Here is a 27,974-nt window from a genome sequence, read left to right as displayed (position 1 = left end):
AGTCACCACTGTAGCCATCCCACTAGGAGCATAGATATCCCCATAAAGATTTAGAGTTCCTCAGTCATAAATGTCAGGCATGCAGTTAGATTAACAGTGCTATAAAGCCAGCAGACAATCCTATTGACTGAACAAGAGCTTTGGTACCATTCACCTTAATTTCTTTTTAAAAAATATATTTTTTATTTATTTTATTTACTTGGCTGTGTTGGGTCTAAGTTGCAGCACATGGGATCTTTCATTGTGGTGCGTGGGCTCAGCAGTTGCAGCACACGGGCTCTCTAGTTGTGGTGAACGGGCTTTAGAGTGCGCGGGCTTAGTTGGCCCATGGCATGTGGGATCTTAGTTCCCCGACCAGGGATCGAACCCACGTCCCTTGCATTGGAAGGCAGATTCTTAACCACCGGACCACCAGGGAAGTCCCTCACCTTAATTTCTTTCTCGTAACTTCCTTCTGAAAGCAACTTAAGATCTGTAGTGGTTCATTGCCCATTCAGAGAAGTCAGTATAGGGGATCTGGAACCAGCCAGGATTTGGATGATATTGGTCATGGTTTTCTTCAACAGCATGGTTTCTGTTCCCTGTGTCGTTCCTTATGAGGTCTGGCCCAGCAAATATGGACTGGTCTTCTGGATGTTTAGTTTTCCAGTGTTTCAGTAGGACCCAGTCTCCAGGACGAGTTGCAGGGGAACATTTGTGGGAAATATTAACCTGCTGGAGGCAAACTTATATATAGCAGTTAGATTGGTGCCCATTAATTGTACAGACCTGAAAGTGTCTAGTTTCTTAATTCGAGTTCCTTCCAGATTTCCTAAACCATTTCTGGAACATAGAAAGTGTCTCCCATGCAATATTTAAGGCCCTTTCAGCCTTGCCAAAAAAGATTTCACTTTTTGCAGTACAGGGAAGAGGAGGTGCAGGGCTGACTGAAGGGCATTACCCGACTCCTCTGCTGAGGATGGAACCCCTGGACAGCAGCTGTAAGTCTGGCTGAGGATGGAACCCCTGGACAACAGCTGTAAGTCTGAAAACCAAGACAGCACAGAAATTCTTGCTGTGGCCATGTACACCAGAATATGGAGATACCTGAGGGTAGTTAATTTCAAAGTTTGAAGTGACATATTTATGCTTAGGATAAAATATGCCCCATAAAATGTTACAGGGAAGACAGAGACTGACTAAACAGAAATGATGGGGACTATTTAAATAAATTATTACAGGGCCCAGTGTTTGTAATTACACGTGTGCCAACGATAGAATGAAGGTCAAGGACCATATTTGTTACGGTATGTTTTTTGTTTGTTTCTCAAACTTTTAACGTGTCAAACTGTAGTACCACATATATTAGGCTTCCATTTTATTTTTTGTTTTACTGAAGGTATTTCAAGGGTCTCAATAGGCCTTGTGACTTTCTGTTGGATTTTGCATAACTTGGTGGTTTTCAGGAACACATACAATGCATTGCTGTAGAACTGACTCTGTGAAGTTTTCTCCAGGATATATACATACATATATATATATATATATATATATACACATACATATATATATATATAGAGAGAGAGAGAGAATGTACAATATTATATGTTTCAGGTGTACAACATAGTTATTCACAATTTTTAAAGGTTATACTCCATTTATAGTTATTATAAAATATTGGCTATATTCTCTCTTGTACAATATATCCTTGTAGCTTATTTACTTTATACATAGTAGTTTGTACCTCTTAATCCCCCATCCCTATTTTGCCCCACCCTCTTCCTTCCAGTAACCATTAGTTTGTTCTCTTTATCTGTAAGACTGTTTTTTGTCTTATTCACTAGTTTATTTTTTATAGTCAATATATGAGTGATATCATACAGTATTTGTCTTTGTCTTATTTCACTTAGCATAATGTTCTCCAAGTCCGTCCGTCTTGATGCAAATGGTAAATGTTCATTCATTTTTATGGCTGAGTAGTATTCCATTGTGTGTGTGTGTGTATATATACACACACACACACACACACACCCCACATCTTTACCCATTCATCTCTTGATGGACACTTAGATGGCTTCCATATCTTGGTAATTGTAAATAATGCTGCTATGAATATTGGGGTGCATGTATCTTTCTGAATTAGTGTTTTTGGTTTTTTTCAGATATATACCCAGGAGTAGAATTGCTGGATCGTATGGTAGTTCTATGTTTAGTTTTTTTGAGAAGCCATCATACTATTTCCCACAGTGACTGCAACAATTTACATTCTCACCAACAGTGTCAAGAGTTCCCTTACCAGGATGTATTCTTAAATGAAAACCTATGGTCCAGAACAGTGTATAACAGTGTATATATACCATGTTTTTTGAGTCAAGTAGAAGAGTATAAATATAGGGACAGAGATTTAACAGATTGGAAGGACAGGAACAAAAGTGATGAAATTTCCTTGTGTTGTACTTTTGAGTTTGTACAAATTTAAGTATTTCCCATAAAGTTTAAACAAACAATGCTCAATCAAAATGGAACTTAAAAATCCATAACATCAAAAGTAAAATGGAAGAAAAATTGAGAGAGATTGTGTGTTGCCTTGATGGTATATCCAGGATAAAGAAAGTGGCTTAACCCAGAGGGATATCAACTATACCCCAATATAAAATAAAACTTAAAAAAAAAAGAGGGATAAAACCACACACCTGAGTACAACTAGAGGAATCTGAATAAGATCAGGTGATAGTATCAACGTCAATATCATTGTTGTGATATAATATAGTCTTACTATTGGGGAAACTGGGTAAAGTACACACAGGATCTCTCTGATTCCTTACCTTCCCTTTCCCTTCCTTTGTCCTCTCCTTTCTGTGCCACAAGGTGTGCAGGATCTCAGTTCCCCAACCCGGGATTGAACCTGGGCCACGGCAGTGAAAGCACCAAATCCTAACCACTAGACCACCAGGGAACTCCCTCTCTGCATTATTACCCTTACATGTGAATCACTGATTTTCACAATAAATACTTCAATTAAAAAATCCAAGGGAGGGAATTCCCTGGTGGTCCAGTGGTTAGGGGGTGTTCTCTGAGATCTTATCAAATATTTCTATGAAGTTGTCACTTCTGTCTGGAGAGATCCTCACCAATTGTGAAGTGTTGCTTCCCTGGGATGCGGACTTTGTAAGGGAGGAGGACTGTAGTGTATCAATGTCATTATTCAGTTTAACTTTATACACCAGTGGGTTCATTCAAAATATTCATAGTAAACATTATTTTTATAATACTATTTAAGGTTGAAGTAAAAAATATCACCAGTGTGATGAAAATAGGTTACAAAACTAGAAAATGAAGCAAAATAAGGGACAAAACAAAGAACCAGAAATCTTGATAAGAATCACAAGATGAAGTGAAATAACAAAAACTTGTGCCAGTAGAATTTCCCGTGGGAATTTGGGAGTGTGCATAAATCTGAGTCTAACAACCATGACATTGCTTAGGTTGTGGATCAGTCCACTCTTAATGACCTCCAGTGAGTCACAGGTAGTAATGATTGACAACTTCCCCTGATCATAGAGGTTCTGCAGAGACACAGGAAGGGTCTAAATTAAATGCCCTGTTCTCATTGAGCGCAGGGTGACTCCATTCTTCTAAGAGGATGTCTGGTCCAAATTTTTATTTTCTGTTTAAGAAAATTATCTTATAAATGGGACATGTCATTGAGATGAAATCACAATAAGGCAAAGATGATAGAGATAGATATATAGATGGTAGACATATAGGTGGATGATAGACATACAGATGACAGAAGAATGGATCCATTTTTATAGGTGAGGAATGGAAGCCAAGGCCCTGAGAGGGTAGAGTGTTGATTACTATGATAAAGAGAACATCCAAGTACTTGAGATGCAATGAACAGCCTTTCACCAAGGATAAAAATTTAGAGACACATCATTCAAGTCTCCATGACACAACATGCCCCTCATCAGCAGATACGACAGACACTAGGCATCTACTCAGAGTAGGAGCTCATCTTCTTTATCTTATTACTCACAACCTACCTTATCATGAAGCCTCTACAGTGAACCCTGTTTATGATCGGTGTGTTTAGTGAGAAGCCAGTGAAACAAGTTTCAAAACAATGCAACTGAGGAGAGAAGGGAACTGTCAGGCACTCCTGATGCACGTTGATGAGGGGCAACATGCCTCTGGTTTCCTCAGCAAATGCCTTTCCTGTTTTTATGGCTTTGTTCTTATGTCTTATGTCTATATATATAACCTATATAAGGTTTTTCCTTTTTTATTGTCCTGACCTCAGGAAGTGAAATTTATTTTAGAGTTAATTTCCAGTTTTCTGATAAAAATATTTTCTAAGAATCAGATACCTGAAGAGATACTTACCAAATGTGTATTTGCTCCCATAACAAGGATGCCATGGCAGCATCTGAGTGTGCAATGGGGATACGTAAGCCTGAGATAAAGGTTTAGAACCCCACGATGTCATCTGCTCCTTGGAAGTGATTACGTCACCTGTAAGTGCACTGACAGTGTCTGCATATGGAGAGGAGACAAACTCAGAAAAACATTTCAGACTGTGTAATTATCCAGAGCTATTAAAAGTACTTAGGGTTTCCCTGGTGGCGCAGTGGTTAAGAATCGGCCTGCCAATGCAGGTGACATGGGTTTGAGCCCTGGTCTGGGAAGATCCCACATGCCACGGAGCAACTAAGCCCATGCGCTACAACTACTGAAGCCCATGCACCTAGAGCCCTTGCTCCACAACAAGAGAAGCCATCCCAAAGAGAAGCCTGCACACTGCAACAAAGAGTAGCTCCCACTAGCTACAACTAGAGAAAGCTCACGCACAGCAACGAAGACCCAAAGCAGCCAAAAAGAAATAAATAAACTAAAAAAAAATAAAAGTGCTTAATGAGATAGATATCCATGAGGACTGGCAGAAATTGATGGTGGAAAACTGGTTTTTGAAATAATCAAAATCCCACTGGAATCTGGGAAAAAAAACACACACACACACCTGACATCTAATAAGTGAGAGAAGGAAACCACTAAAATGTCTACTGGGGATTTTTTAGTAGATTTAAAGGCTTTTCACAAAACATAATTTCTTCCTATAACTCAGAGCATTCATGGTAGTAAAACTGAAGGAAAAAGCAGGGTGAGGAGAGTTAGAAAGTACACCCACAGTTGTGCAAATGAATGTTAAATGTGCATTATCATTTTGTTCCATATTTTAAGATGTCAGTAGGTACCACATGGGGGACTTGCCCAGCGTTCTAGTGGTTAACACTCTGCACTTCCATTTCAGGGGGCAAGGATTTGATCCCTGGTCCAGGAACTAAGACCCCACATGCCACGCAGTAAGGCCAAAAATAAAAAAGTACCATATGTGTTTCAGACATGTTTCTAGGAATACAGAATGTATCAGTGCACAACATGTAAATACATATTTTCCTACTGGAACTTACTCTGTATTTGATAGAAAAATAAAATAAGCAGTTCTTCTATGATATTAAGTTGCATAGCGTAATAGAAGGTGATGGGTCCTAAGGAAGTAAGAAGGCCAGCGAATGGGTGATGAAACAATTATGAGTTTACGATGGGTTGAGGCACTAAAATGAGTGTCCATATTTGGATTCATAGTGAAGATGAAAACTGAGGATATATTTTAGGTGGTTTCTTCCTCTCCAATTGCTACATATTCATTATTTTGTCGGTTTTTTTTTTTCGTATTGAATGAAATTGGAACTCCAGGATGATACTGAATAAGAGAACAATGAGCAGCTGCCCTCCTTTTATTCTAATGGCAATAGTTTAATAATGGTTCAAAGGTATAGTATTTCTAATAACTCTTTCTAGATGTTGTAGGATTAAGAAGGCTCACTTCTATCCGTAGTTTGATATCTCTCTTAGTGTACTAGCACTGAACATTTCACAAAGAAAAATTTTTAAATTCTCATTCACAATATTATCAGATTTAGAAAATACATATGCAAGACCTATAAAAAGAAGTCTAAAAACATTTCCATCCAAAATTAAATAAGATCTACATAAAAGGAGATGTATCATGTTTATGGATTGGGACACTCAGTATTTCTTTCTAAATTAAAGATTAGGAGAATTCCCTGGAGGTCCAGTGGTTAGGACTTGGCGCTTTCACTGCCCTGGCCTGGATTCAATTGCTGATCAGGCAACTAAGATCCCATAAGCTGCACAGAACAGCCAAAAAATAAAAATAAAAATAAATTGAAGACTAAATGCAAGCCCAGTGAAACTCCTAGTAGGATTTTTTGTGCTGTATAAGCTGAAAAGTGAATTCTAAACTTCATATGGAAAAGCAAAGAACCAAGAAAGGCTATAATGACTGAAAAAAAGAAAGTCAAAGGAGTATACAACCTTGATTTCAAGACATACTATAAAAACAAATTAGTTAATACATGAAAATACTGGCATAAATAAAGTAGATAAATGCAACAGAATAGAAATTCCAGAAATAAACATATACAAAAATGATTGACCTTTGATGAAGATACTAAAGCAATTCAGCGGAAAAGGTATCATCTTTTAAATCAGTATCACTGCAGCAATTGGGTGTCTATATTTTAAAAAATAACTCCCACAATTAATTGAAAATGATTCCTTTGCATCAATAAAAACCCTAAACCATAAAAGTTACAGGAGGAAACGGGAAAAAGTATAAGAATGGACAAATTAGACTACACTAAAATTAAGAACTTTTTCTCTGGAAAAGTAATTGAAAAGACAAGACCAATTCTGGAAGAAAGTATTGCTAAGTATTTCCATTAGAGGACCTTAATCAATAATTCATGAAGAAATGTCAAAACTCAGTAATTAGAACAACAAATCAAATGAATAGAAATTTCAATAACAATATATGGCTGGAAATTAACACATGGAAGACCACTCAGCATCATGTCATTAGGGAAATGCAAATTAAAATCACTTGATACCACTATACACCTACGATGTCACAAAAATTAGAAACCCTGCACATACCAAGTGTTGGTAAGAATGGAAAGAATGGGAACTTGGGTTCTGGTGTTTCTGGCAAGACTGTAAAAGGATACTACCACTTTAAAAAGTTTGACTGGGGCTTCCCTGGTGGCGCAGTGGTTGGGAGTCTGCCTGCCGATGCAGGAGACACGGGTTCGTGCCCCTGTACAGGAGGATCCCTCATGCCGCTTAGTGGCTGGGCCCGTGAACCATGGCCACTGAGCCTGAGAATCCGGAGCCTGTGCTCCGCAACGGGAGAGGCCACAACAGTGAGAGGGCCGTGTACCACACACACACAAAAAAGTTTGACTGACCCCACATAAGTTAAACGTTCACCTACTCTACAACACAGGAGTTGTGGTGCTAGATATTAACTCAAGTGAAGGAACACATAAGTCCAGAAGACATTTCTCCAGTGTGAACTTTCCTCTTTTTTATGAGCTTGGAGCTACATACAAAGAACTACACTCATAAGGCCTTTCTCCAGTGTGGATTCTCTGGTGGACAATAAGACTTGTTCTGTAACTGTAAGGCTTCCCACATTCATTGCACTGAAAAGGCTTTACTCCAGTGTGGATTCTCTGGTGGACAACAAGACTTGTTTTGTTACTGTAGGGCTTCCCACATTCACTGCACTGAAAAGGCTTTGCTCTAGTGTGGACATTTCGGTGGCTAACAAGTGTATTCTTCAACTTGAAGGCTTTCCCACATTCATTACACTCATAGGGTCTTTCTCCAGTGTGGATTCTCTTGTGCTCAGCAAGTCTGATTTTCCTCTTGAAAGCTTTCCCACATTCACTGCACTCATAATGCCTTTGTGCAGTGTGAACACTCTGGTGTTTATTGAGGGCAAAGCTGCTTATAAAGAAGTTCCCACATTTCTTACACCCATAAACTTTTTCTCCATTGTGAATTCTCTGGTGTACAATAAGACTTTTTTTATTGACATAGGCTTTCCCACACTCACTGCACATATGAGGCCTTTCTCCAGTATGGGTTCTCTGGTGGATAATAAGACTGGTTTTATAACTGAAGGACTTCCCACATTCGGTACACTTAAAAGGCTTTTCTCCAGTATGGATCCTCTGGTGCACAAGAAGTTTATTTCTGTAAAGGAAGAGCTTCCCACATTCACTGCATTTATGAGGTTTCTCTCCAGTGTGGACCTTTTGGTGCTGGACAAGTGAATCCTTGCGGGCATAGGCTTTCCCACATTCATTACACTCATAGGGTCTTTCTCCAGTGTGGACTCTTTGGTGCTGAACAAGTTTACATTTGTAGATGAAGACTTTCCCACATTTACCACAATCAAAAGGCTTTTCTCCCGTATGAACTCTACGATGATGAGAAAGACCTCCCCTGAGTCTGAAGAATTTGCCGCACTCGCTGCACCCATAAGGTTTTTCTCCAGTGTGAACTCTCAGATGCTCCGTGAATTTATACTTTTTACTGAAGGCTTTTCCACATTCACTGCACTCGTAATGCCCTTGTCCAGGGCGAGAGACCTCCCTGCTCTCCCTGCTTCTACCTGGATGCTGTCCATCGTGGGAGGGCTGGTGCTGGGGAAAGCCCAAGCTGCCTAAGAAAGCCTTCTCAATCTCTCCACATGTGAACATATTGTCGGGTAAAAAGACTTTGCAGCTCGTCACAAGCAAGGCCCCATTCTCTTCCCTTCTGAGGTGTTTCTCTCCACTGGGCTGCTTCTGGTGCTGTTGTAGGTGAGAAGTGAACATTTTCCCACAAGCCCCAGAAGAGGACGGTTTCAGCCCAGGATGCACTCCTTGGTGCTCAGCCAGGTACAAAACATATTTCTCTACCAGGGCACCCATATCTGAAGTAAGAGTCTTCAGGATAGATAGGTCTGGATTTGGATTCCTGTCTTGTGTCACTTGTTCTACAGAAACACATTGTTCAGAAGCGGCCTCCTCAGTACCTAATGCACTCCAACACCCTGAAAGCACAAAAATGCTGATAAACTGTATGGAGACGTTGGTGGTACAGGAGTCCACTACAAATCTGTGCATGACACATATAGGTATAAGCCCATGGGTTTGTTATTAAAACAAGGGAGGAAGGGTCAAGTGGTAGAAGGGGATACTGTACAATGCTAGGTCTCTGATGGTCACAGAACAGGAAATGTCTCAAACCAGCAAGAACACAGGATACCAGGATGTGGCGCCGTGCCGGGAGGAGAGGCTAGAACAACCCACTCCTAGGCAGATGGCTTTCAGCAGGACTTTCTGGTGGTGACAAGGGGCAGCTCTGTAGAATGTGTGTCTCAATCCAGGAAAATGCAATTACACCTGACTATCAGTGTTCAAAGACAATGTAAGTAAACATGTACCTCTCATGATACATTAAGGATATGCATATACAATATACAAAATACATAAAATTGGAGAACAGTGCAGACAGGGGGAAAGGAGAGTTTTGGAGGACACTAAGGTGGAAAACAGGAGTCAGAAATCACAGTAGAAATGAAAAGTGGGCAAAGTGTCAAAATGGGGAGAAGTGGAAGAAAGAAATGAAGTATGAGCATGATGAGTCTTGACGCTGAAAGAGGAGAGAGCAAAGGATATTTCCCTGTAGGATTAGAACTCATCAATGATATCATGCCTTCCTACAGCTCCTGCTCACCAGGCTCAGGATGCAATTAACCCTCGTCCTATGACTAGAGAGGGGCCTACCTCGTCAGGTGCCCAGGGTTGCCTCCACCTCTCAGCTCAGGCTGGGTGACTATGAGCCCTACCAGATCAAACTCCTCAGAGGAAAATAGGGCCATTAGGAGAAAGACACTGGCCCAGAGTGAACCAACCAATGACAGATTTCAGGAAAAAAAATGTTTCACTAGAAGAACCTTAAGGAGTCTTGCAAAAATAATCTAGGGTTGACCACAAATGCTGACCATGTAAGTGTCTGTAATTCCTGACACAGGCAGTGCAAAAAAAAGGGTTAGAACGTGTGACACGGATCTTGCACACATCTGAACAGTCAACACACCTAGCAGTGGCAAAGCTAAGTGGCATCAGCTGGACAGGCTTCAAGCCTCTGAGACCAAAGGCTTCTGTAAAAGGCTTCAGGGCCTATGGTACAGGGCTGAACACAAACAGGGTGGGGGAATGCAGCTCAAGTGCCAGGAAATCGGGGAAGTAAGCAATGTCCAAGGTCCAGGCTCGGAAGGATGGAGTGAGCCATGCAAAAAGAAGGGCAGAGTCCCATACGGGGCAACGGTGTGGGAACAGGGGTCCTTACCCAGGGAGGCTATAAGTGACAGGTTCTCCAGCATCACGTCACAGTACAGGAGTCTCTGAGCATCGTTAAGGAGACCCCACTCCTCCTGGGAGAAGGACACAGCCACATCCTCAAAGATCACATGGCCCTGTCATGAGGGGGACAAGTGAGTTCACAGCAGCCTCTGCAACCAGGACCCCCAGTTCATGGTCGTCCACCCCAGTGACCCAGCTCAGAGGACACACCAGGCCCTGATGCCACAGGAACCTGCTAGTGTTACGTCATTCAGTTAAAATAGAGAGGGAGACAAGCAGTCTCACAAGACACTCTGAGGCTGCCACACAGACCCCCAGCCACTCTCCTCAGAGTCGACTCTCCTAAGATCACACAGATCACACCACACACAATGACACTTGTGCTCAGCCCCCTGGAGCAAAGCCTGGGGACAAGGGCCCTGAGTCCATGCTCACACTCCCTCCCTCTCCATTGCCCAGCCCTGCAGGGTCACAACCCCCTCACGTGCCCGACCATGAACCCCACCCCACACCACGCCACCACCTTGGCCCCAGGCCTTCGGCACCTCATCATGTTCCCCTTGTGCCACCCAGCACTCAGTGCTTCCCCAGGCCTCTGCGGGACCCACTGCTACAGGCGGTCCCAGTACTGCTTTCTGTCTCCCCACATGGCCCTGATCCCTGTTCCCACGTCAGCACCCAGACATCTTGTGGGCTCAGATGCCCGGAGTCCTCGTCCTCCACAGTGTCCCACATGCTGACCCTGCACCACTCACCCCTTCCTCTCTCTACTCCTCTCATTCCAAGCCCAGCCCCCCAGCCCCCCGCCAGCCCAGCCCAAGACCCAGTCCCAGCTGTGCTCATCTGCCCTCAGCTGGTCTGTCGTCCAGTCTCACTCTCTTCAGGCTCCAACCGCAGTCATCACAAGACTCTGAGCCTGTGGAGGGGAAACAATGCCCCAGGCCTTACCTCCCTGTCATCTGACCTCCATTCCTGCTTAGCTTCTGAATCCATACCTTATCCACCCCTTCGAATCCTGTGCCATGACCAGGACCTCCCCTGAGGCCACTCCCGGCCCCCACACACTCATGGTCACTGCACTGCCTCATCCATCTTAGTGATGACAGCCACCCCTGTCCTCATGCCCAGGGAGGGCATGTGCCTCCCTATCCTACAACTTTCATGGCACCCACACATGACCTGAGGGCCTGTAATCTGACCTGGTCCGCATGCCATCCACCTCTCAGGGGTATCTTCAATCCTGAAGATTGAATCCCATCTTTCCTGAACTCCAGGTGTGTGTTTCTAGTGGCCCACTTGACACCTCCCACGAGACACCCCGGCAATATCTCAGACTCAGCTTGGGGACAAGGAACTCTGGACAGTCCTTCTGTCCATTACTCCTACTTTTGACTTCCCATCTCAGACATGGCGTCCCCACCGTCACCTAGAGCCAAACATCCTGGGGTCATGTCAGACTACTCTCTCTCATCCTGTACAGCAGAAAATCAGCTCTACCACAAACGAGATTCAGAGACTCACCTCCTCTCCTGCTACAGAGCCATTGCCAGGATCCAGTCACAATCGACATTCACCAGGACTGTACCCTCCACTGGGCCCCCGGCTCCACCCTCACCCCCAGTCTTCTTCCTCTCGGCAGGCAGAACAGCCTCGTCAGACCCAGCGTCAGATCACTTCCCTCTTCTGAGGCCACATGTCATGGACCCGCCCCCTCAGGAGAGGCCCAGCTCCTCAGGCTGCCATCCCAGAAATGACTCATGACCTCAGTCTTTATCAGCCCATGTCATGGGTTCGGCAGTTCCCTGAAGACTCCCCTCTCAGTCTCATCTCCAGGCTGTGCCCAAGAACATGTCACCACTTGACCTTCTCCACTGGACACATGGGAACACCTCTGTACAACTTCTGGCTTTGATTAATGGTCCTGTGCCTGAGATGATGCCAGGGCCCAGACCTAAGGACCCACAATCCCAGGACAACACTGTCTCCTATATCTGTGTGTCAGGACTAGGGGTAGCGATGATGTCTGGGTAGGTACTGGGGCTTCTTCCACTTACCTGTCCAGGGACCATAAATGCTGCTGCCACCATGGGAACCTGTGAAAAGAGGGAGTATCTGAGGTAAAGGTGATTATGGTGAGGATGTAAAGGCTGAGCTGTTTCTTCCCTTCCTTTTCCTGGACATGAGTCATTTGAGGCTGACCTCTGACCTCAGATCCTCACTCTTCAGAGCTATAGCTTGACAACTCGATAGCCTTAGACAAAGACTCAGCATCCTTGGGACTTCCCTGGCGGTCCAGTGGTTAAGACTTCAAGCTTCCACTGCAGGGAGCCCGGGTGCCATCCCTGGTTGGGGAACTAAGATCCCACATGCCATGGGGCGTGGCAAGAAAGAAACACTCACCCTCTTTGAGTCTCAGTGTCTTCATGTAAATGGCAACACTTAGGATGTCTAACTCATAATGTGTACATACCAAATGCATTATTACCTCTCCCATGGTAAGATTCAGCTATTACAGAACACAGGATTAAGATTTCTATAAATGTTTTTGAAAATTAGGTTTTTCTTACATGTCTTTCAAGGCTTTCTGAGACAAAGTATCTTTTTTCAGCCACCAATTATCTAATTTTATGACACCACTATGGTGCCCTAAAATTCATTCCTATTATTACACTACCTGAACTTAGTGACAGAATCCACAGGTTTAAGGCATCAAACCCATAAACTGCCCTCTTTTGAAAAGCTAGTTCCGACCCCTGGTCCCCAGGCTACCAGGACTTCTGTCTCACTTGGCTACAAATTCAGGGTTTCCCATGAGCCCCTTCTCGGTTTCGATAATTTGCTGAAATGACCCATGAAGTTAGGAAAACACTTCTTAATTTTTCTGGTTTACTGTAATGTATACAACTTTGGAACAGTCAAATGGAAGCGACGTCTAGGTCAGGGTTGGGGGGATGGAGGGCAGCAGGGGGTTTCCAGGCCTTTTCAGTACATGCCACCCTCCCAGCACTTCCACCATTTCAATGTGTTCACCAATCTGAAGGAACCTTGAATTTCATTGTTCAGCAGTTTTTACACTTAATCTCCAGCTCCCCCCTGATCCTTGGGAGGTCCCATGTGGGGATGAAAGTTTAACCTTCTATTCACCTTATTTTCCTGGTGACCAGTCCAATCCTGAGGTTATCTAGGGGACCCACCCTAAGTCAAACTCCTTTGTGATTAAAGAGGCTAGTTGTGAATAACAAAAAACAATCCTAAATCCAGGAAATTCCAAGGGGTTCAGAGCTCTAGGTGAAGAGCCCAAAACAAAACCTAAACATATGTATATTATTATAGCACAGATATATATTCTCATTTTAAGCAGTTATTACTTGCTTACACAAGATTAACTTGCTAAATCTATACTTTTTCTTTTTCTTTTTTTTTTTTTTGCGGTACGCGGGCCTCTCTCTGTTGTGGCGGCCTCTCCCGTTGCCATGGCTCACAGGCCCAGCCGCTCCGCGGCATGTGGGATCTTCCCGGACCGGGGCACGAACCCGTGTCCTCTGCATCGGCAGGCGGACTCTCAACCACTGCGCCACCAGGGAAGCCCAAATCTCTACATTTTTAACCTTGTAGTTTCCTGGGAGAGCTGAGGCACGTGTGCCCTTGACTGGGCCTGAGCTGCTCCACCACCCTGGCTGACAGTTTTCTGGCTCCACAAGGAATAGACAGTCGGCTGCGTGTTCAGTGCCGTGAAGCTACACGTCACACATTCTTCTCCATCTCCATCCCAGGTAAGGCTCCTTACTCCTTATACCCTTGCTTCCCCAGAAAGCCCTGGAACCATAGGACCCTCCCATCTTCAGGCAGCCTCAGAAAGTCCCACCCCCTCTGCCCTGCCCTCCAGCCCCAGGTCTCTCTACTTTCATCTGAGGTCCCCTTGCACAGAAGAGTGACAACTTTTCCCTCCTAAATTTGAGATCCTGTCTTGGCTGGAGTCCAAGACTTAGGCTGTTACCACATGGACATCAGTCCGCCAGTGTCCTCCTCCCTCAATTCCAGATTACAGATTCCAGCAGCTCCTATTGTTACCTCAACTTTGGGATCTCAGAAACAGCATGTCCCGAATCCAGCTTTTAATCTCTCCCTAAAACTGACTTCTCACATCAGTCTGGTCTCAAGTCTTCCCAGATGCTCTGCCAAAAGAAAACCTTTAATGTACTGTAATCTGTCCTTTAGCTCAGAGCCACATTCACAGCACCAGGAAATCCTACCAATTATCTTTAAGGTTTACTGGGAATCTTATTACTTAAATTCCTTTGTAAAAAAATTAATAAACAGAAACCTCAATTAAAGTTGGCACACCGGAAGGGGGAGCCCTCACTGACCTGAGACAATAACAGTATCCAAAAGGAAGAAGACTCTCTTCTTTCCTGGGAAGGACTTGGACAATGAAAAGCGATGGACTCTTTGGTGACTACAGCCCTTCTAACTTCCTTCTTTAATCTCTATAAAAGTCTTAGCTCACCTTGGTTGCACACCCCAATTGCAATTCCCTGATGATTCTGGAATAAAAACAAACAAAAAACCCCATCTTTGCAAGTGAAATAGCGTGCAGGCTGTTTGTTTCAGGTCAGCAACTTCCATAGGCACCACTCTGGTCCAGAAGCCACCTTACTCTTTGGAGTGGAATGCACTAGGCTCTCCCAGGTCTCCCTGCCTTCACCCTCAGCTCCCCCTCCCCAGTCTGTTCTCCCCTGAACAGCCTTTGAAATACTTTAAAACTCAGAGGGTCGTCCTGATTTATTCACAACCCTCCATGGTTCCCAGAATGATGACTGTTGGCTCAGTTGACGCAGTCTGTTGACTCCTCCTTAAATGCCCTGTCCCTGCAGAAAGAACCTCCTGCCCTGGGGGAGGAGGTCACTGGCGGACTGATGTCCATGTGGTGAAAGCCTAAGTCCTGGACTCCCGAATGCTCCCGGCTCTTGAGCACCTCCAATGCTTTGCACGGGCCAAGCTCACAGCGTTTAACACGCTCCACACTGTGTCACACATCCTGTCAGAAATGGGACTACCACACACGCACACCTAAAGTTCTGGAAGCAGGGGACTGAACCCCAGTGCCCTGAGCAGGAGACCCTCCCTGGGGGCTTGAGGATTTGGGTCAGGATCGGGGGGGGCGCGCGGAGGGGGCGGACCAGTCACCTGGGCCGGGTCCTGCACCGCGTTGGTTGACATAGGACCCTGTGGGCGCGGTGGTGCCAGGAGACGCGCAGGATAATGGCGGAGACCTAGGCCGAAAATCCCGGAAGCGGGTTCCGCAACACGCTCACTCCTGGGCAGTGTGGACGGCGCCCGCTCGGGCTCCTTCCAGTTTCTCTAAGCTCCGCTCCACCGAGTGACCTAGAGCCTCGGGACCTGCAGACGGCAGCAAAAGCCGCCAAACGACCGCCATCAGAAAGACGCCGGAAGTCCCGCCCATGGTTATTTCAAAATCCGGAAGAGCCTTAATTTGGTGCCTTCATTGGAGAGGAGAACAAGGCCGGTCCACACAGTCTTCTGGGTAATGTAGTTCCCCTCGCTGCCGGTTTGTGATGTGAAAAGCCCCAGGGCATTAATGCACCTTGTCCTTGAGGGAAGTACAAATTAAAAGCACATCAAAGTAGACCCAGCAAAGCCTTTATGTATAACCTTTCAACATAAAAGTTGATACAGGATTAGCAAAAAAGCATTCCAGTTGTGAAAAGGCTGAAAGTAGCCACAGTATTACCTGTTGTTGTTGTTGTTTTTATAAAAATCTTGGAAGAATTTTCAAGTTAGAAAAATCAAGTCAATAATATTTTAGAATAAAAAATTAAAAAGGGAATTATATGCAACTAAATATCCCTGAGTTCGTCATCATTGGCTAAGAGAATAAGTATATAAAATTAGATAATGAAGTCTGTCGTTGATACTGTGGACCTAAGTAAATCTGAGCGGCGTTAATCAAGCATGACACATTTGTTTGGGATCAAAGATTTGCAATTGTGGACACACATTCAAGTGACAACCCAAAAGGTGTCCAGCTGGGGAATAAAAGTCAAGAGATTTTAAAGGCAAAGAGAGGTCCAGGTTGGCCCAGATCAAAAGTTTATGCTTTCTAAAAAGAAACGAAACTGAGTTATTTGTAGTGAGGTGGATGGACCTAGAGTCTGTCACACAGGGTGAAGTAAGTCACAAAGAGAAAAACAAATACCGTATTCTAACACATATGTATGGGATCTAAGAAAAAAAAATGGTTCTGAAGAACCTAGGGGGACAGGAATAAGGACACAGACGTAGAGAATGGACTTGAGGACACGGGGAGGGGGTAGGGTAAGCTGGGACGAAGTGAGAGAGTGGCATGGACATATATACGGTAACAAAGATAAAATAGATAGCTAGTGGGAAGCAGCCGCATAGCACAGAGAGATCAGCTTGGTGCTTTGTGACCACCTAGAGGGGTGGAATAGGGAGGGTGGGAGGGAGACGCAAGAGGGAGGGGACATGGGGATATATGTATATGTATAGCTGATTCACTTTGTTACATAGCAGCAGCTAACACAACAATGTAAAGCAATTATACTTCAATAAAGATGTTAGAAAAAAAAAAACTTCATGGTTTCACATGATGGGAAAGTGCAGGAGGTTCACTAATTAATAGCCTCCCAGCTCCATGTTAAAATCCCTTGACATAAGTGACTCCTTTTTATTTCACATTTCACAGCACTATTAATTTGGTATGCCTTGCAGGACTTCTCAACCCATATGTAAAAATGATCACAGAATATACAAAAACTATATCATAATAGCAGGTTTCTTTTACTTTAAAAAAATCATAAAAATTGCAATAAGAAGAAAACACATAAGATATTGAGCCACCTATACTTTTTAAGCATTAATATGTAAATAATAAGTAAATTCAATAAATACTACAAATTAATGAGAGAAATATTTGAAACCCGTGAAGGCAAAATTCTTGTATGCCACTTGAGATTAGAATTACCAGAAAGAAACTAAATTTTCTAAAAATAAAAGAACCGTGTTTTCCAACAGGAAAAAATGCAAATACAAATGAACCCAATCAGATTGATGAGACTCAGTAAGTCTGACGTTAGTAAGTAAATGTTGGTAACACTGAAGATGTTAGTAAATATCATAAACTAGCATTGGGTATCTATTAAAATTATCTTGCAGTAGTGTTTAGTATTATACATTTACTTTAAAACCTATGTCCCTTCATGCGAAAACTACTTTCTATTGATATATGCACTACATAAACCAGTATATCAATCAGGGAACATGTCAGATAGCTCTAAGTAGCATTGCTATACCTGCCAAAAACAAGAAGAAAGGAAGCAAAGAAATTAAAAATTCAAGAGTAGAATATAAAATTGAATTAAAAATACTTGGGGCTTCCCTGGTGGCGCAGTGGTTGACAGTCCGCCTGCCGATGCGGGAGACACGGGTTCGTGCCCCGGTCCAGGAAGATCCCACATGCCGCAGAGCGGCTGGGCCCGTGAGTCATGGCCACTGGGCCTGCGCGTCCGGAGCCTGTGCTCCGCAACGGGAGAGGCCACAACAGTGAGAGGCCCGCGTACCGCAAAAAAAAAAAAACCCACATATTTGGGCCATAGAAATCTATCTTTTTTAAAAAAGGAAAAAAGTCTTGACATATGTGTTAAGGGAAAATTTCAGAGTCATTAATTTTGGAATCCAGTTGTCTTTTATGTACTTATTCACAAACTGGGAATCATCCAGTGTAGCAAACAGGAAGGAGCTCCAAAGAGCCATTCAGAATGCACAGATTACTTACACAAAATTCCTGTCCTTGAGGACAAGGAAATCATACTAGGCAATTGCTGATTGGTCGTACGTGGGTTAACTTTTCTTATATGGAGTACAGGGAAGTTTTGGAGCTAGGGTGTGAAAAACTAAAGCTGAGCAGGCGTATTCTGATTGGGTGGCCTTAGGTTTCCACTTCTGACAGAGTCAAATACTTACAAAAAATAGAAATTGAGGTAGGTTCCAGCATGGGGACTTGAGATGTAGCATGAGCCACTCTATCTTGGGATTAGTTTAGATATTTTAGCACATGATGGGGAAAAATAAAAGTAAAGTCACAAATATTATATTGTGTTTTGGCTTTTATGAATAAAGCTGCTATTTTTGTGACTATTTCCACAGAAGTGTTTCTGAGTTATATGATTTAATTTTTCTTAAGGATATATCTGCAAGTGAAATTACTGTGTATATCATATGATATGTATATATATACCATCTCAAAAGAGTACAGTTGTATTTTCTAAAGTTAATTACCGATTTCTATTTATTATTATTATGATTTTATTTATTTTTTGGGGGGCTGCATTCGGTCTTCGTTGCTGTGCACGGGCTTTCTCTAGTTGCGGCGAGAGGGGGCTACTCTTTGTTGCGGTGGCTGGGCTTCTCATTGCAGTGGCTTCTCTTGTTCCGGAACACGGGCTCGAGGCACGCAGCTTCAGTAGTTGTGGCACACGGGCTCAGCAGTTGTGGCTCACAGGCTCTAGAGCGCAGGTTCAGTAGTTGTGGCACATGGGCTTAGTTGCTCCACGGCATGTGGGATCTTCCCGGACCAGGGCTCGAACCTGTGTCCCCTGCATTGGCAGGCAGATTATTAACTACTGCGCCACCAGGGCAGCCCTATTATTATTACTATTATTGGCCGCACGGCATGTGGGATCTAGGTCCCTGGACCAGGGATTGAATCCTCACCCCCTGCACTGGAAGCGTGGAGTCTTAACCACTGGACCGCCAGGGAAGTCACCCAATTTCTATTCACTCAAGAAATATATGAGAGTAGTAACTGTTTCACATCTTTATCAATTTGGTATTATCTGTTCTTGAATTCTAGTCATTCAAATGAGTGTGTAGTAGTACCTCACTATGGCTTTAAATTGTGTTTACAATGGTGATTAATGACAAGAAGCATATTTTCATTTTCTTCTTTACCATTTATACTTCTTTGGTGATGTATACCTTCAGAACTTTTGCAAATACTTTAAATTGTGTTTTTTTTTATTATTGGTATAAGGACTATTTATAAATTGAGAATCAGTCATTTATCACGTATATTTCTTGCAAATATATTTCCCCAGGTTGTGACTTGAGTTTTCACTTTCTTAACTGTCTCTTGAACAGCAAAGTTTTATTTTTGATTAAGCTTCAAATAATCAATTTATTTCTTTGGTTGATGATATTTCTGTCTTTTTAAGTAGAGATCACCATCGTGCCAGGACTTGGCCCATTCTGGAGCAGTGCTGCATAGCTTTGTGGTTATACATTACAGACACCAGATGCAGCCAACCTGGTGTACAACTTTGTTCAGCTGCTCATCAGATCCCTGCCTTTCAGCAAGTACATTTATCTCCCTGAGAGTTGATTTCATCCTATGGAAAATGATGCCTGTGAGGCACTGCTTCATGGGGAGGCTGTGAGGAAAAGCCAAAATAGAAGCATTTAGGGCCAGGCCCACAGGAAGAGATGCCTAACGTTGTAAGATGAAGGTGCAAACCATGTTCCTGAATAAGGAGACCAAAGTATGTGTACACAAGGACAACCATGAGCTGACTGGATGTGTGCCACACTGAGGAGCTTCCCACAGACATCCAGAGGCAGGGAACTCCTGCCTCTGGATGTCTGTGGGAAACTCCTCAGTGTGGCCTCGTTGGGGGCCTGGTTGTTTCTTGCTCACCTCAAGGTCCAGTGTGGGTCAGAATGGAGCTCTGGGGAGCACAATTGTTCAAGGACCCAGGTTCCTTCTCCTGTCACCATCTGGCTTTAAGTCTGCTCTGGCACCATCCTGTTTGCATAGGAGCAATGAGAGAGGAGGGCAGTAGTCATAACCACTTGCACACAGACATCCCTTCCACTCTTATGCCATTGACAGGAGGCCACACCTGGGTGCCAGGACTGGGACGTGTGGTTTGCTGTGTTCCTGAGGAGATAAGAAAATGAGCTTGGTTTACAATCTCATGGGATGCTGAGAACGTGAAGCTCACCGTGCTGGAGTCGTTTTCTAATTAATCTAATTAAATGGATCTGAAATATTCTGTTCATCAGTCTACTACTCTTTTTTTAAATTGAAGTATAGTTAATTTACAATGTTGTATTAGTTTCAGATGTACAGCAAACTGATTCATATATACATATATCTTTGGATTCTTTCCCATTATAGGTGATTACAGGATATTAAATATAGTTCCCTGTGCTATAGCTACTTTTTAAAAATTCTCACTTTGCTCTTGACAAATAGAATGATAATCATTTCTGGGGCTTTGGGTTGCTTGAGGGTGTAATGACATAATGCACAGAAGTGCATAGAACAGTGCCTTCCTCATAGGAAGGGGATCAACAAAAATAAATTATTTGTATTATCCGTGTAATAATATGAATCATAATGAATAATAGTGATGTACGTTTTCTTGTAGATTGTCTTCCCAGCTCAGGAGAAAAGGAATATTTCTTCCCCTTGAAATTACTCTCTCTACTATACTCCGCATCCCGTCATTTCCCACATTCTTCATTCATTTTATTCATTCCCCCCACCCCTTTGTCCATCAGACTATCAGAGGCTTTTCCTTGCACTGTGTCTCCCTTGCCTTTGTGCCCTAGAAATACCAATATGATATTTGGCCTTGTCTCTCTCACATCTGACTATAAAGGAAGGAATCTGGATCCATAAAATGAGTGGATTGGCTTCCCTGCCATGTTGTGGCCTCTCCCCTCTTAGTCCTTCTTCACGCTGCTCAGCCAGCCAGTAAGTGTCCCTGTTCAGCCCTAACTCATATCCTGAGTCTGTTCTTTCTTTTTTCTTTTCTTTTTAAAAAAACTTTTGGCTGCATCGGGTCTTAGTTGTGGCACACTGGATCTTTCGTTGCAGCAAGCGGCTCTCCAGTTGTGGCACGCAGGCTTAGTTGCCCCGCGGCATGTGGGATTTTAGTTCCCCAACCCGGGATCGAACCCATGTCCCCTGCATTGCAAGGCGGATTCTTAACCACTGGACCACCAGGGAAGTCCCAGATGAGTCTGTTATAATGCTCTCCCATCTCCTTTTCCAGGTTCTCTTGACTATCTCAAACCACCTTGAGCTCATCATGAATAACAGAATTTTCCCCCCAATTTCAGTGAACAGTCCTGTCATCCAAACAAGTTTGAAATCCAGATTCAGCCTTTGGTCATAATACTCCACACACAGTGCTGAGAAATTGTGACTGTTTCTTATGTGTCACATAAGCCTGTTCAGATGTCTGGGTGTCTCTCTTTTGCAACGGGGTTCCAATATTATGAGTGTTTCTCTACAGGCATCATTTTGCCATGCATCTTTGATCCATTGTCTTCATGCGCTGATGATTCAGGGTAGTTGATTATTTTATAAGCTATTGAAACATTTGTACCTACTTCTATTGCTATTTCTGCATTTCTTAGCTAGAAATCCTGTATAAAGAAAACTTTTCCATAATTTTCTATTTGGCTACCTCAAAATACATTTTGTACAGAAAAGGGAGGAAAGAGCTAGATCTGTTCACTCCAGCAATTTTCAGGATAATTATTTGGAGCACTATCATCCTCCTCAAACAATAACAAACGTTTATCTCTCGGGGGTAAGATGCCCCTTTTGCACACATGCTCAGACTGTGATTGTGGCAGCCAGTGTCCTAGTAGGAAATAGCATTTAGTTAAGTTGCTCTTCTTTTCCGATAAGTCTCATATTTAAAAATTAATTGTATTTGTCTCAGTCCATTCGAAACTGCTATAAGAAACCACCATAGACTGGGTGGCTTATAAACAGCAGACATTTATTTCCCACAGTTCTGGAAGGTGGAAGTCCAAACTCAAGGTGCTGGCAGATCTGGTGAAAGCCCATTTCCTAGTCCATAGACAGCCTTCCTTCTTGCTATATCCTTCCATGACAGGAGGCGATGGGAAATTTCTGGGGCCTCTCTTACAAGGACGCTAATTCCATTCATAAGAGTAGAGGCCTCATGAGCTAACCACTTCCCAAAGTGCCTCATTTCCTAATACCATCACGTTAGGCATTAGGTTTTGAACATATGAATTGAGGGAGACACAAACGTTGAGATCATAGCAGTATCTATTTCAGGAAATTGAGTTAGAAATATTTTATGGAAAAAATAGGGACTTCCTTGATGGCGCGTGGTTAAGAATCCACCTGCCAATGCAGGCGACTCGGGTTCGATCCCTGGTCCGGGAAGATCCCACATGCCTCGGAGCAACTAACCCAGTGCGCCACAACTACTGAGCCCATGTTCTAGAGCCCGTGAGCCACAACTACTGAAGCCTGTGCGCCTAGAGCCCGAGCTCCGCCACAAGAGAAACCCCTGCTCGCCACAACTAGAGAAAGCCCGTGCTCAGCAACAGAGCCCCAACGCCACCAAAAATAAATAAATAAAATTTAAAAATAATAAATAAATGGGAAAATAGCTGGGCTAAGGACTTCCATGGCTGTCCAGTGGTTAAGACTTTGTCTTCCAATGCAGGGGGTGCGGGTTCAATCCTTGGACAGGGAACTAAGATCCCACATGCCTCTGGACCATAAAATGCAAAACATAAAACAGAAGCAGCATTGTAACAAATTGAGGGACTTCCCTGGCTGTCCAATGGTTAAGAAACGGAGCTTCCACTACAGGGGGCATGGGTTTGATCTCTGCTCAGGGAACAAAGATCCCGCATGCCCTGTGGTGTGGCCAAAAAAACAAAAACAGAAACAAAGAAACATTGTAACGAATTCAATAAAAGACTTTAAAAAATGGTCCACATCCAAAAAATATATGTATTTTTTAATATAGCTGTGTGCTTCCCTGGTGGTGCAGTGGTTAAGAATCTGCCTGCCAATGCAGGGGACACGAGTTCGAGCCCTGGTCTGGGAAGATCCCACATGCCGCAGAGCAGCTAAGACTGTGCGTCACAACTACTGAGCCTGCGCTCTAGATCCCGCGAGCCACAACTACTGAGCCCGCGTGCTGCAACTACTGAAGCCTGTGCGCCTAGAACCCATGCTCCACAACAAGAGAAGCCACTGCAATGAGAAGCCTGCGCACTGCAACTGAGTAGCCCCTGATCACCGCAACTAGAGAAAGCCCGCGTGCAGCAACAAAGAACCAATACAACCAAAAATAAATAAATGTATTATATATATATATATATGTATTAGCTGGGCTTGCTGGGGTTTCAACAGAAACACTGAGGTGTACCCATGCAGGAATGAATTATTTTGTGTGGGAAGCAGGCAGAATGCCTCATCATCTACTTCCTTATGGACCTCCTTACAGCTGTCATCCATTTCCCCTGTCATGATCCTTGCTGAAATCTTTTCTTTCTTATCCCTTTGTTACTGACCAGAGTTCTTGGCCTCCTTAATCAAAATTGATCAGAGGCCAGACAAGAAATTCAGACAAGACTTTGCTGGGTCTCATGCTGCAGCACTAGGGAGCAAAAAAGCAAGTAACAGTTTCCCTTGCTTGCTCCCTGATGTGGGGGTGAGCTGGTCCCTTAAATGGGGTGAGGGTAAGAGGAGGGTTGAGGGTTGGAACGGAGGCATGGCTTAGGTGGTCTGCCCACGCCCTTGGTGGTGCTTTGTGCAGGGCTCATGCACAGTACCCTGCTCTTGCTTCCGACACCTCAGAAGTGGCAGTTGGGTTTTTGGTCTTTTGTATTTTGCTGTTCATAATTTGCCCTAAAGCACATGTACACAGTTATTTTTAGTCCCTTGTAGTTTCTTTGTATCTGTTGCTTGAGGAGATGTTCATCCAGGTGCAAGCACTGCAGCAAAGGGTCCCAGGTCCCAGGTCACAGCCTGTCTCACCTTGAATGCATACACTGACGCTAACAAAATTATCTCTAAAGTTCTGATCTATAGGAAGTTGGAGAGTAATAAGATAATATATTTTGGTTGCCAACTATTGAAAGCAGGCATATTGTGACTTAGTGACACTGCAGTGTGTGCATCAAGGTTTTTCTTTGGGCTCCTGCTTGCTGAATGGAGTCTACAATATAATGTCTCCCCTTAAAGGGATTATGTTTTCAAAAAATAGAAGGGACAGAATAAATATGAAGATATTTGGATAATAACATACACTTAAATTTATAATTTATGTTAAAGCACTTTCACTTTTTGTAAAATAAATCTTCTGTATATGTTCCAAACATACTTTTTTATTTTTTTGCGGTACGCGGGCCTCTCACTGTTGTGGCCTCTCCCATTGCGGAGCACGGGCTCCAGACGCGCAGGCTCAACGGCCATAGCTTACGGGCCTAGCCGCTCTGCGGCATGTGGGATCTTCCCCGACAGGGGCATGAACCCGTGTCCCCTGCATCGGCAGGCGGACTCTCAACCACTGCGCCACCAGGGAAGCCCCCCCAAACATACTTTTGAAGATCTTCATGAATTTATTTAAACATTTATAGAAAGCAAAGATTTTCTATTGTCCACCTGTTTAAGGGACGCCCAACCTCTTCTTCTGCAACATCCTAGTAATGGCCATGTGTGAAGTCGGTTCTCTCTAGACCCTGAGCAAACACGCTGAAACGCACAGAACTGTGAAACTTCAGTCTGCATGTATTTGAACAGTAGCAAGATAAAGTTTATTAGTTCACATCTATGACTGTAGGTACTTTGTATCTGCGTGATATCATGATATCCTCGGAGCAGGCTCAACCAATCAGGAGGAGAGCCCAGACAGAGAGAGAGAGGCCCCCAAGACAAGGTCGGGCAGCGGGGGGCGGGGAGTACACAGGCAGATGTCATGAGGGAATTTCATTGGTGCCTTGTAATGTCACTAGGGCACAAGGGAGGACAAGGGGAGCTTGTGTCAGGTGCCACAGCCTCATCACTCTGGTGTACTCAGTCATCTGGGCGGGGTGCTCACAGACTGTGGCGATGGGAGGCAGCAGAATACGAAGTTTAAAAAGTTTACCATACAGTATGTCCACTTGCTCAGTTAGGTGCATCTTAAATGACAAGATAAAGGAAACACAACAGGGAAACTGGGTGTGTCCCCTTTAGAAACATCCAATGCCTCGCCTCCTTCGTTGGAGCCTCTGTAGGCCCTTTGCCAGCTCCAGTCTCCCGCCTCTGGGACACTGGCTCCAAGGAGCAGACTCCCATTTCCGAGCGGATGCTGGACAAGAACTACATTACCCTGAAGACTATGCTCCGTGGAATGGCTGTGAGCGCCGCTCTGATGACGTCACAGAAAACGGGCGTTAGTGGCTCGCGTTGTCAGGGGCGGGACTTCCTGTGTCGCCAGGGAGGCCGTTTGTTCGTGATGGGGCAGTTGTGTCTCTATCTTAGGTGACTTCTACCCGGGTCGTCGGGACGGAGCGGGGAGGACAGCCTGGAGGGCCCTCCTGCGCCTTTGTACGACCTGGGGGAGGGTCAGCTAAGTCCGCTGGACCCGCCGGTCTCCGGCGCCCTCACGTGGTCCTACGCTCCCCGCGGTGCGATGGCGGCGCTGGTGACCCCCGCGCAGGTGAGTGGACGGTGCGCCAGGCCCCGCCCGCTAGGACCCCACCCACGTGGCCGAGGCGCGCTGCTGTGCAGGATGGTGGTGTCCTGTGAGTCGTCACCTTGTCCTCCCCAGGGTATTGTTTGTCGGAGCCTCGGGATGGGGTCGCTTGTGCTTCGGGTGGGAATCCAGGTAAGGGGCTTCACACGGAGGGTCCCATTTCTGTCAGTCAGTGAGTGGGACGCTGTGTGGTAGGGAGAGATGTGGCTTCTCGAATCCCCCTGACCCCATACCGGTAGCGTGGAAGGACCCGCAGGGAGGAGCGCAGGCCGCACAGTCCGGAGACCTTTCTGTGTGTTGCGGCCCCGCCTCTTCCCGAGTCTAGGACCTTGAGCAGCTTTCCCTGCTGTTCTTGGTTATGTTTTGTTTTGTTTTTCTTGGCTGCGTGGTGAGGCATGCGGGATCCTAATTCCCCGACCAGGGATGGAACCCGTGCTTCCTGCATTGGGAGCGCGGAGTCTTAACCACTGGACAGCCAGGGAAGTCCCTGTCCTTGGCTTTTATGCTAAAGTTCCTCCAACTGGGTTGAGGGAACTAGAAAAACCACATAGGTAACGTGTATCCCCCCGAGTACAGCACGGTGCAGGGAGCATCACTCTGGCTCTCTTTCCACGGAGGTGCCTCTTAAGCCTTTGTTGATCTTAGAGGCTCATCCCTGGGGGAATCTGACCCTTGGGCTTCCCAGCTGTGTAACCTCTACAAAGATAAGGGCTGGGGTGAGGAAGAGGCAGGAGCAGCCTGCAGCAGCTTGGGGATTGCAGCCCTGCTAGGACAGAAAGGGTGTCAGGACAGGCAGGGCGCCCAGAAGGCCAAGGAATTTGTCTTTCAGTTTACAGCCAGTGGAACTGGCTTCCCACTGAATCTGTTTTCCTATTTGAGGCTCAGTTACATATGGTAAGTGGTGATAGTGGTAAGTGGTGATAGTGTGCAGGAGTGTGGTGTCCGTTTGGACATGAAAACACAAGAGGTCCTGGGTAATTCCATAGCCGTGGCTCTGAGTACCCTCATAGTCCTGATCGCTGTCAGGACTTGTCTTATTTGTTAACTTCCCATTCACTTGGCTCCTTCCTCACTTTATTTCAGACTCACTCCAGTGTGCTGTGCTGAAACAGGCTTTCCCTGGTGCCCTGTCGAAAGCAGACAGTGACCTCTTGTTTTCTCGCTCTATTTTCTTTCTTTTTAAAATTTATTTGTTTTATTTTTAACTGTGTTGGGTCTTCGTTGCTGCATGCAGGCTCTCTCTAGTTGTGGCCAGCGGAGGCTACTCTTCCTTGGGTTGTGCGGGCTTCTCATTACGGTGGCTTCTCTTGTTGTGGAGCACAGGCTGTAGGTGCGTGGGCTTCAGTAGTTGTGGCTCACAGACTCAGTAGTTGTGGCACACGGGCTCTAGAGTGCAGGCTCAGTAGTTGTGGTGCACGGGCTTAGTTGCTCCGCGCGGCACTTGGGATCTTCCCGGACCAGGGCTCAAACCCCTGTCCCCTGCATTGGCAGGCGGATTCTTAACCACTGCACCACCAGGGAAACTCTATTTTCTTGACTTTGGAATCTTTGCGTCCCTCTGACATTGTCTTGCTCATTTATATCGTTACTTGTTTAGCATCTCTTTCCAGCCCTGGACCATGAGCGCCTGTTGCTGCTCTCTGCCAAGACCTAGAACAGCCTGGGCTTGTAAAGGGCACTCAATAAATGGTTAAATGAATGAATGGGTCAGCCACTCAGGTGCTCCCATCACACTTATAATAAGTACAACCTCCTGCACTGTGGCCCACAGGCCTGTACTGGATCTGCCCCATGACTTCCTCCATGCTTCTTCCTCTCCCCTTCTTCCCTTACTCACCGCAGTCAGCCAGGAGGTCCTGAACTTGCAAAATTCCTGCCCAATTTGCAGCTTTTCCCCTTGCATTTTCCTTCATCTGGGGCCCTGTTCCCAGATCTCTGCAGGACTATCTCTCCCCACCCTTCCTGTGCATCACTGTCACCTCTTAGGACAGTCTTTTCCTAGCTGTTTTAATTCTAGCTAAGGTACCCCTTGCTCCCACCTGCCCATCTTCTGGCAACTCTGTGCCATCTTTTTCTGGCTGGATGTTCAATTCCCACTTCTGTTCCTTTATATATATATATATATATATATATATATATATATATA

At 44.7% G+C, this 27,974-nt stretch overlaps 2 protein-coding genes across 6 annotated transcripts in view; one reads left to right on the top strand and one right to left on the bottom strand.

The window, feature by feature from the left end:
* Window positions 1-1,472: 1,472 nt before the first annotated feature.
* LOC114887793 (zinc finger protein OZF-like) lies at window positions 1,473-15,710 on the bottom strand. 5 transcript variants are annotated; one of them, XM_029209691.1, is made up of 6 exons: window positions 15,450-15,710; window positions 14,770-14,806; window positions 14,334-14,437; window positions 12,317-12,355; window positions 10,249-10,375; window positions 1,473-8,947 (listed from the first exon to the last, which is right to left on the bottom strand). In XM_029209691.1, the coding sequence occupies exons 4-6, from the start codon at window positions 12,347-12,349 to the stop codon at window positions 7,431-7,433; spliced, it is 1,677 nt and encodes a 558-aa protein (XP_029065524.1). In that variant the 5' UTR covers window positions 12,350-12,355; window positions 14,334-14,437; window positions 14,770-14,806; window positions 15,450-15,710; the 3' UTR covers window positions 1,473-7,430. The 5 variants fall into 5 exon arrangements, with proteins under 5 accessions (XP_029065524.1, XP_029065515.1, XP_029065505.1 ...); XM_029209682.1 differs by having other exon boundaries at window positions 14,630-15,710; XM_029209672.1 differs by having other exon boundaries at window positions 12,317-14,437; window positions 14,630-15,710.
* Window positions 15,711-25,651: 9,941 nt separating this feature from the next.
* ZNF550 (zinc finger protein 550) overlaps window positions 25,652-27,974 on the top strand; it is a 34,548-nt gene continuing 32,225 nt past the window's right edge. The window contains exon 1 of the mRNA XM_029209803.1: window positions 25,652-25,792. Coding sequence (XP_029065636.1) covers window positions 25,766-25,792 — 27 coding nt within the window. The 5' untranslated portion in view covers window positions 25,652-25,765. The remainder of the gene's footprint in view (window positions 25,793-27,974) is intronic.

The sequence above is a fragment of the Monodon monoceros genome, unplaced genomic scaffold (assembly GCF_005190385.1).
Source record: "Monodon monoceros isolate NGI ecotype Baffin Bay Population unplaced genomic scaffold, NGI_Narwhal_1 Super_Scaffold_10, whole genome shotgun sequence".
In the NCBI taxonomy this organism is placed as follows: domain Eukaryota; kingdom Metazoa; phylum Chordata; class Mammalia; order Artiodactyla; family Monodontidae; genus Monodon; species Monodon monoceros.
This window is presented reverse-complemented; position numbering and strand designations above follow the sequence as displayed.

What these genes read in the sequence shown, in the direction of transcription:
- LOC114887793 (XM_029209666.1), bottom strand. Translation starts at nt 15,482, where the DNA reads ATGTCAACCAACGCGGTGCAGGACCCGGCCCAG. An exon ending in CATTTATGGTCCCTGGACAG is followed by an intron (nt 10,376 to 12,316) that starts GTAAGTGGAAGA and finishes CCCTCATGACAG; the next exon opens with GGCCATGTGATCTTTGAGGA. An exon ending in GTCACTTATAGCCTCCCTGG is followed by an intron (nt 8,948 to 10,248) that starts GTAAGGACCCCT and finishes TTGTGCTTTCAG; the next exon opens with GGTGTTGGAGTGCATTAGGT.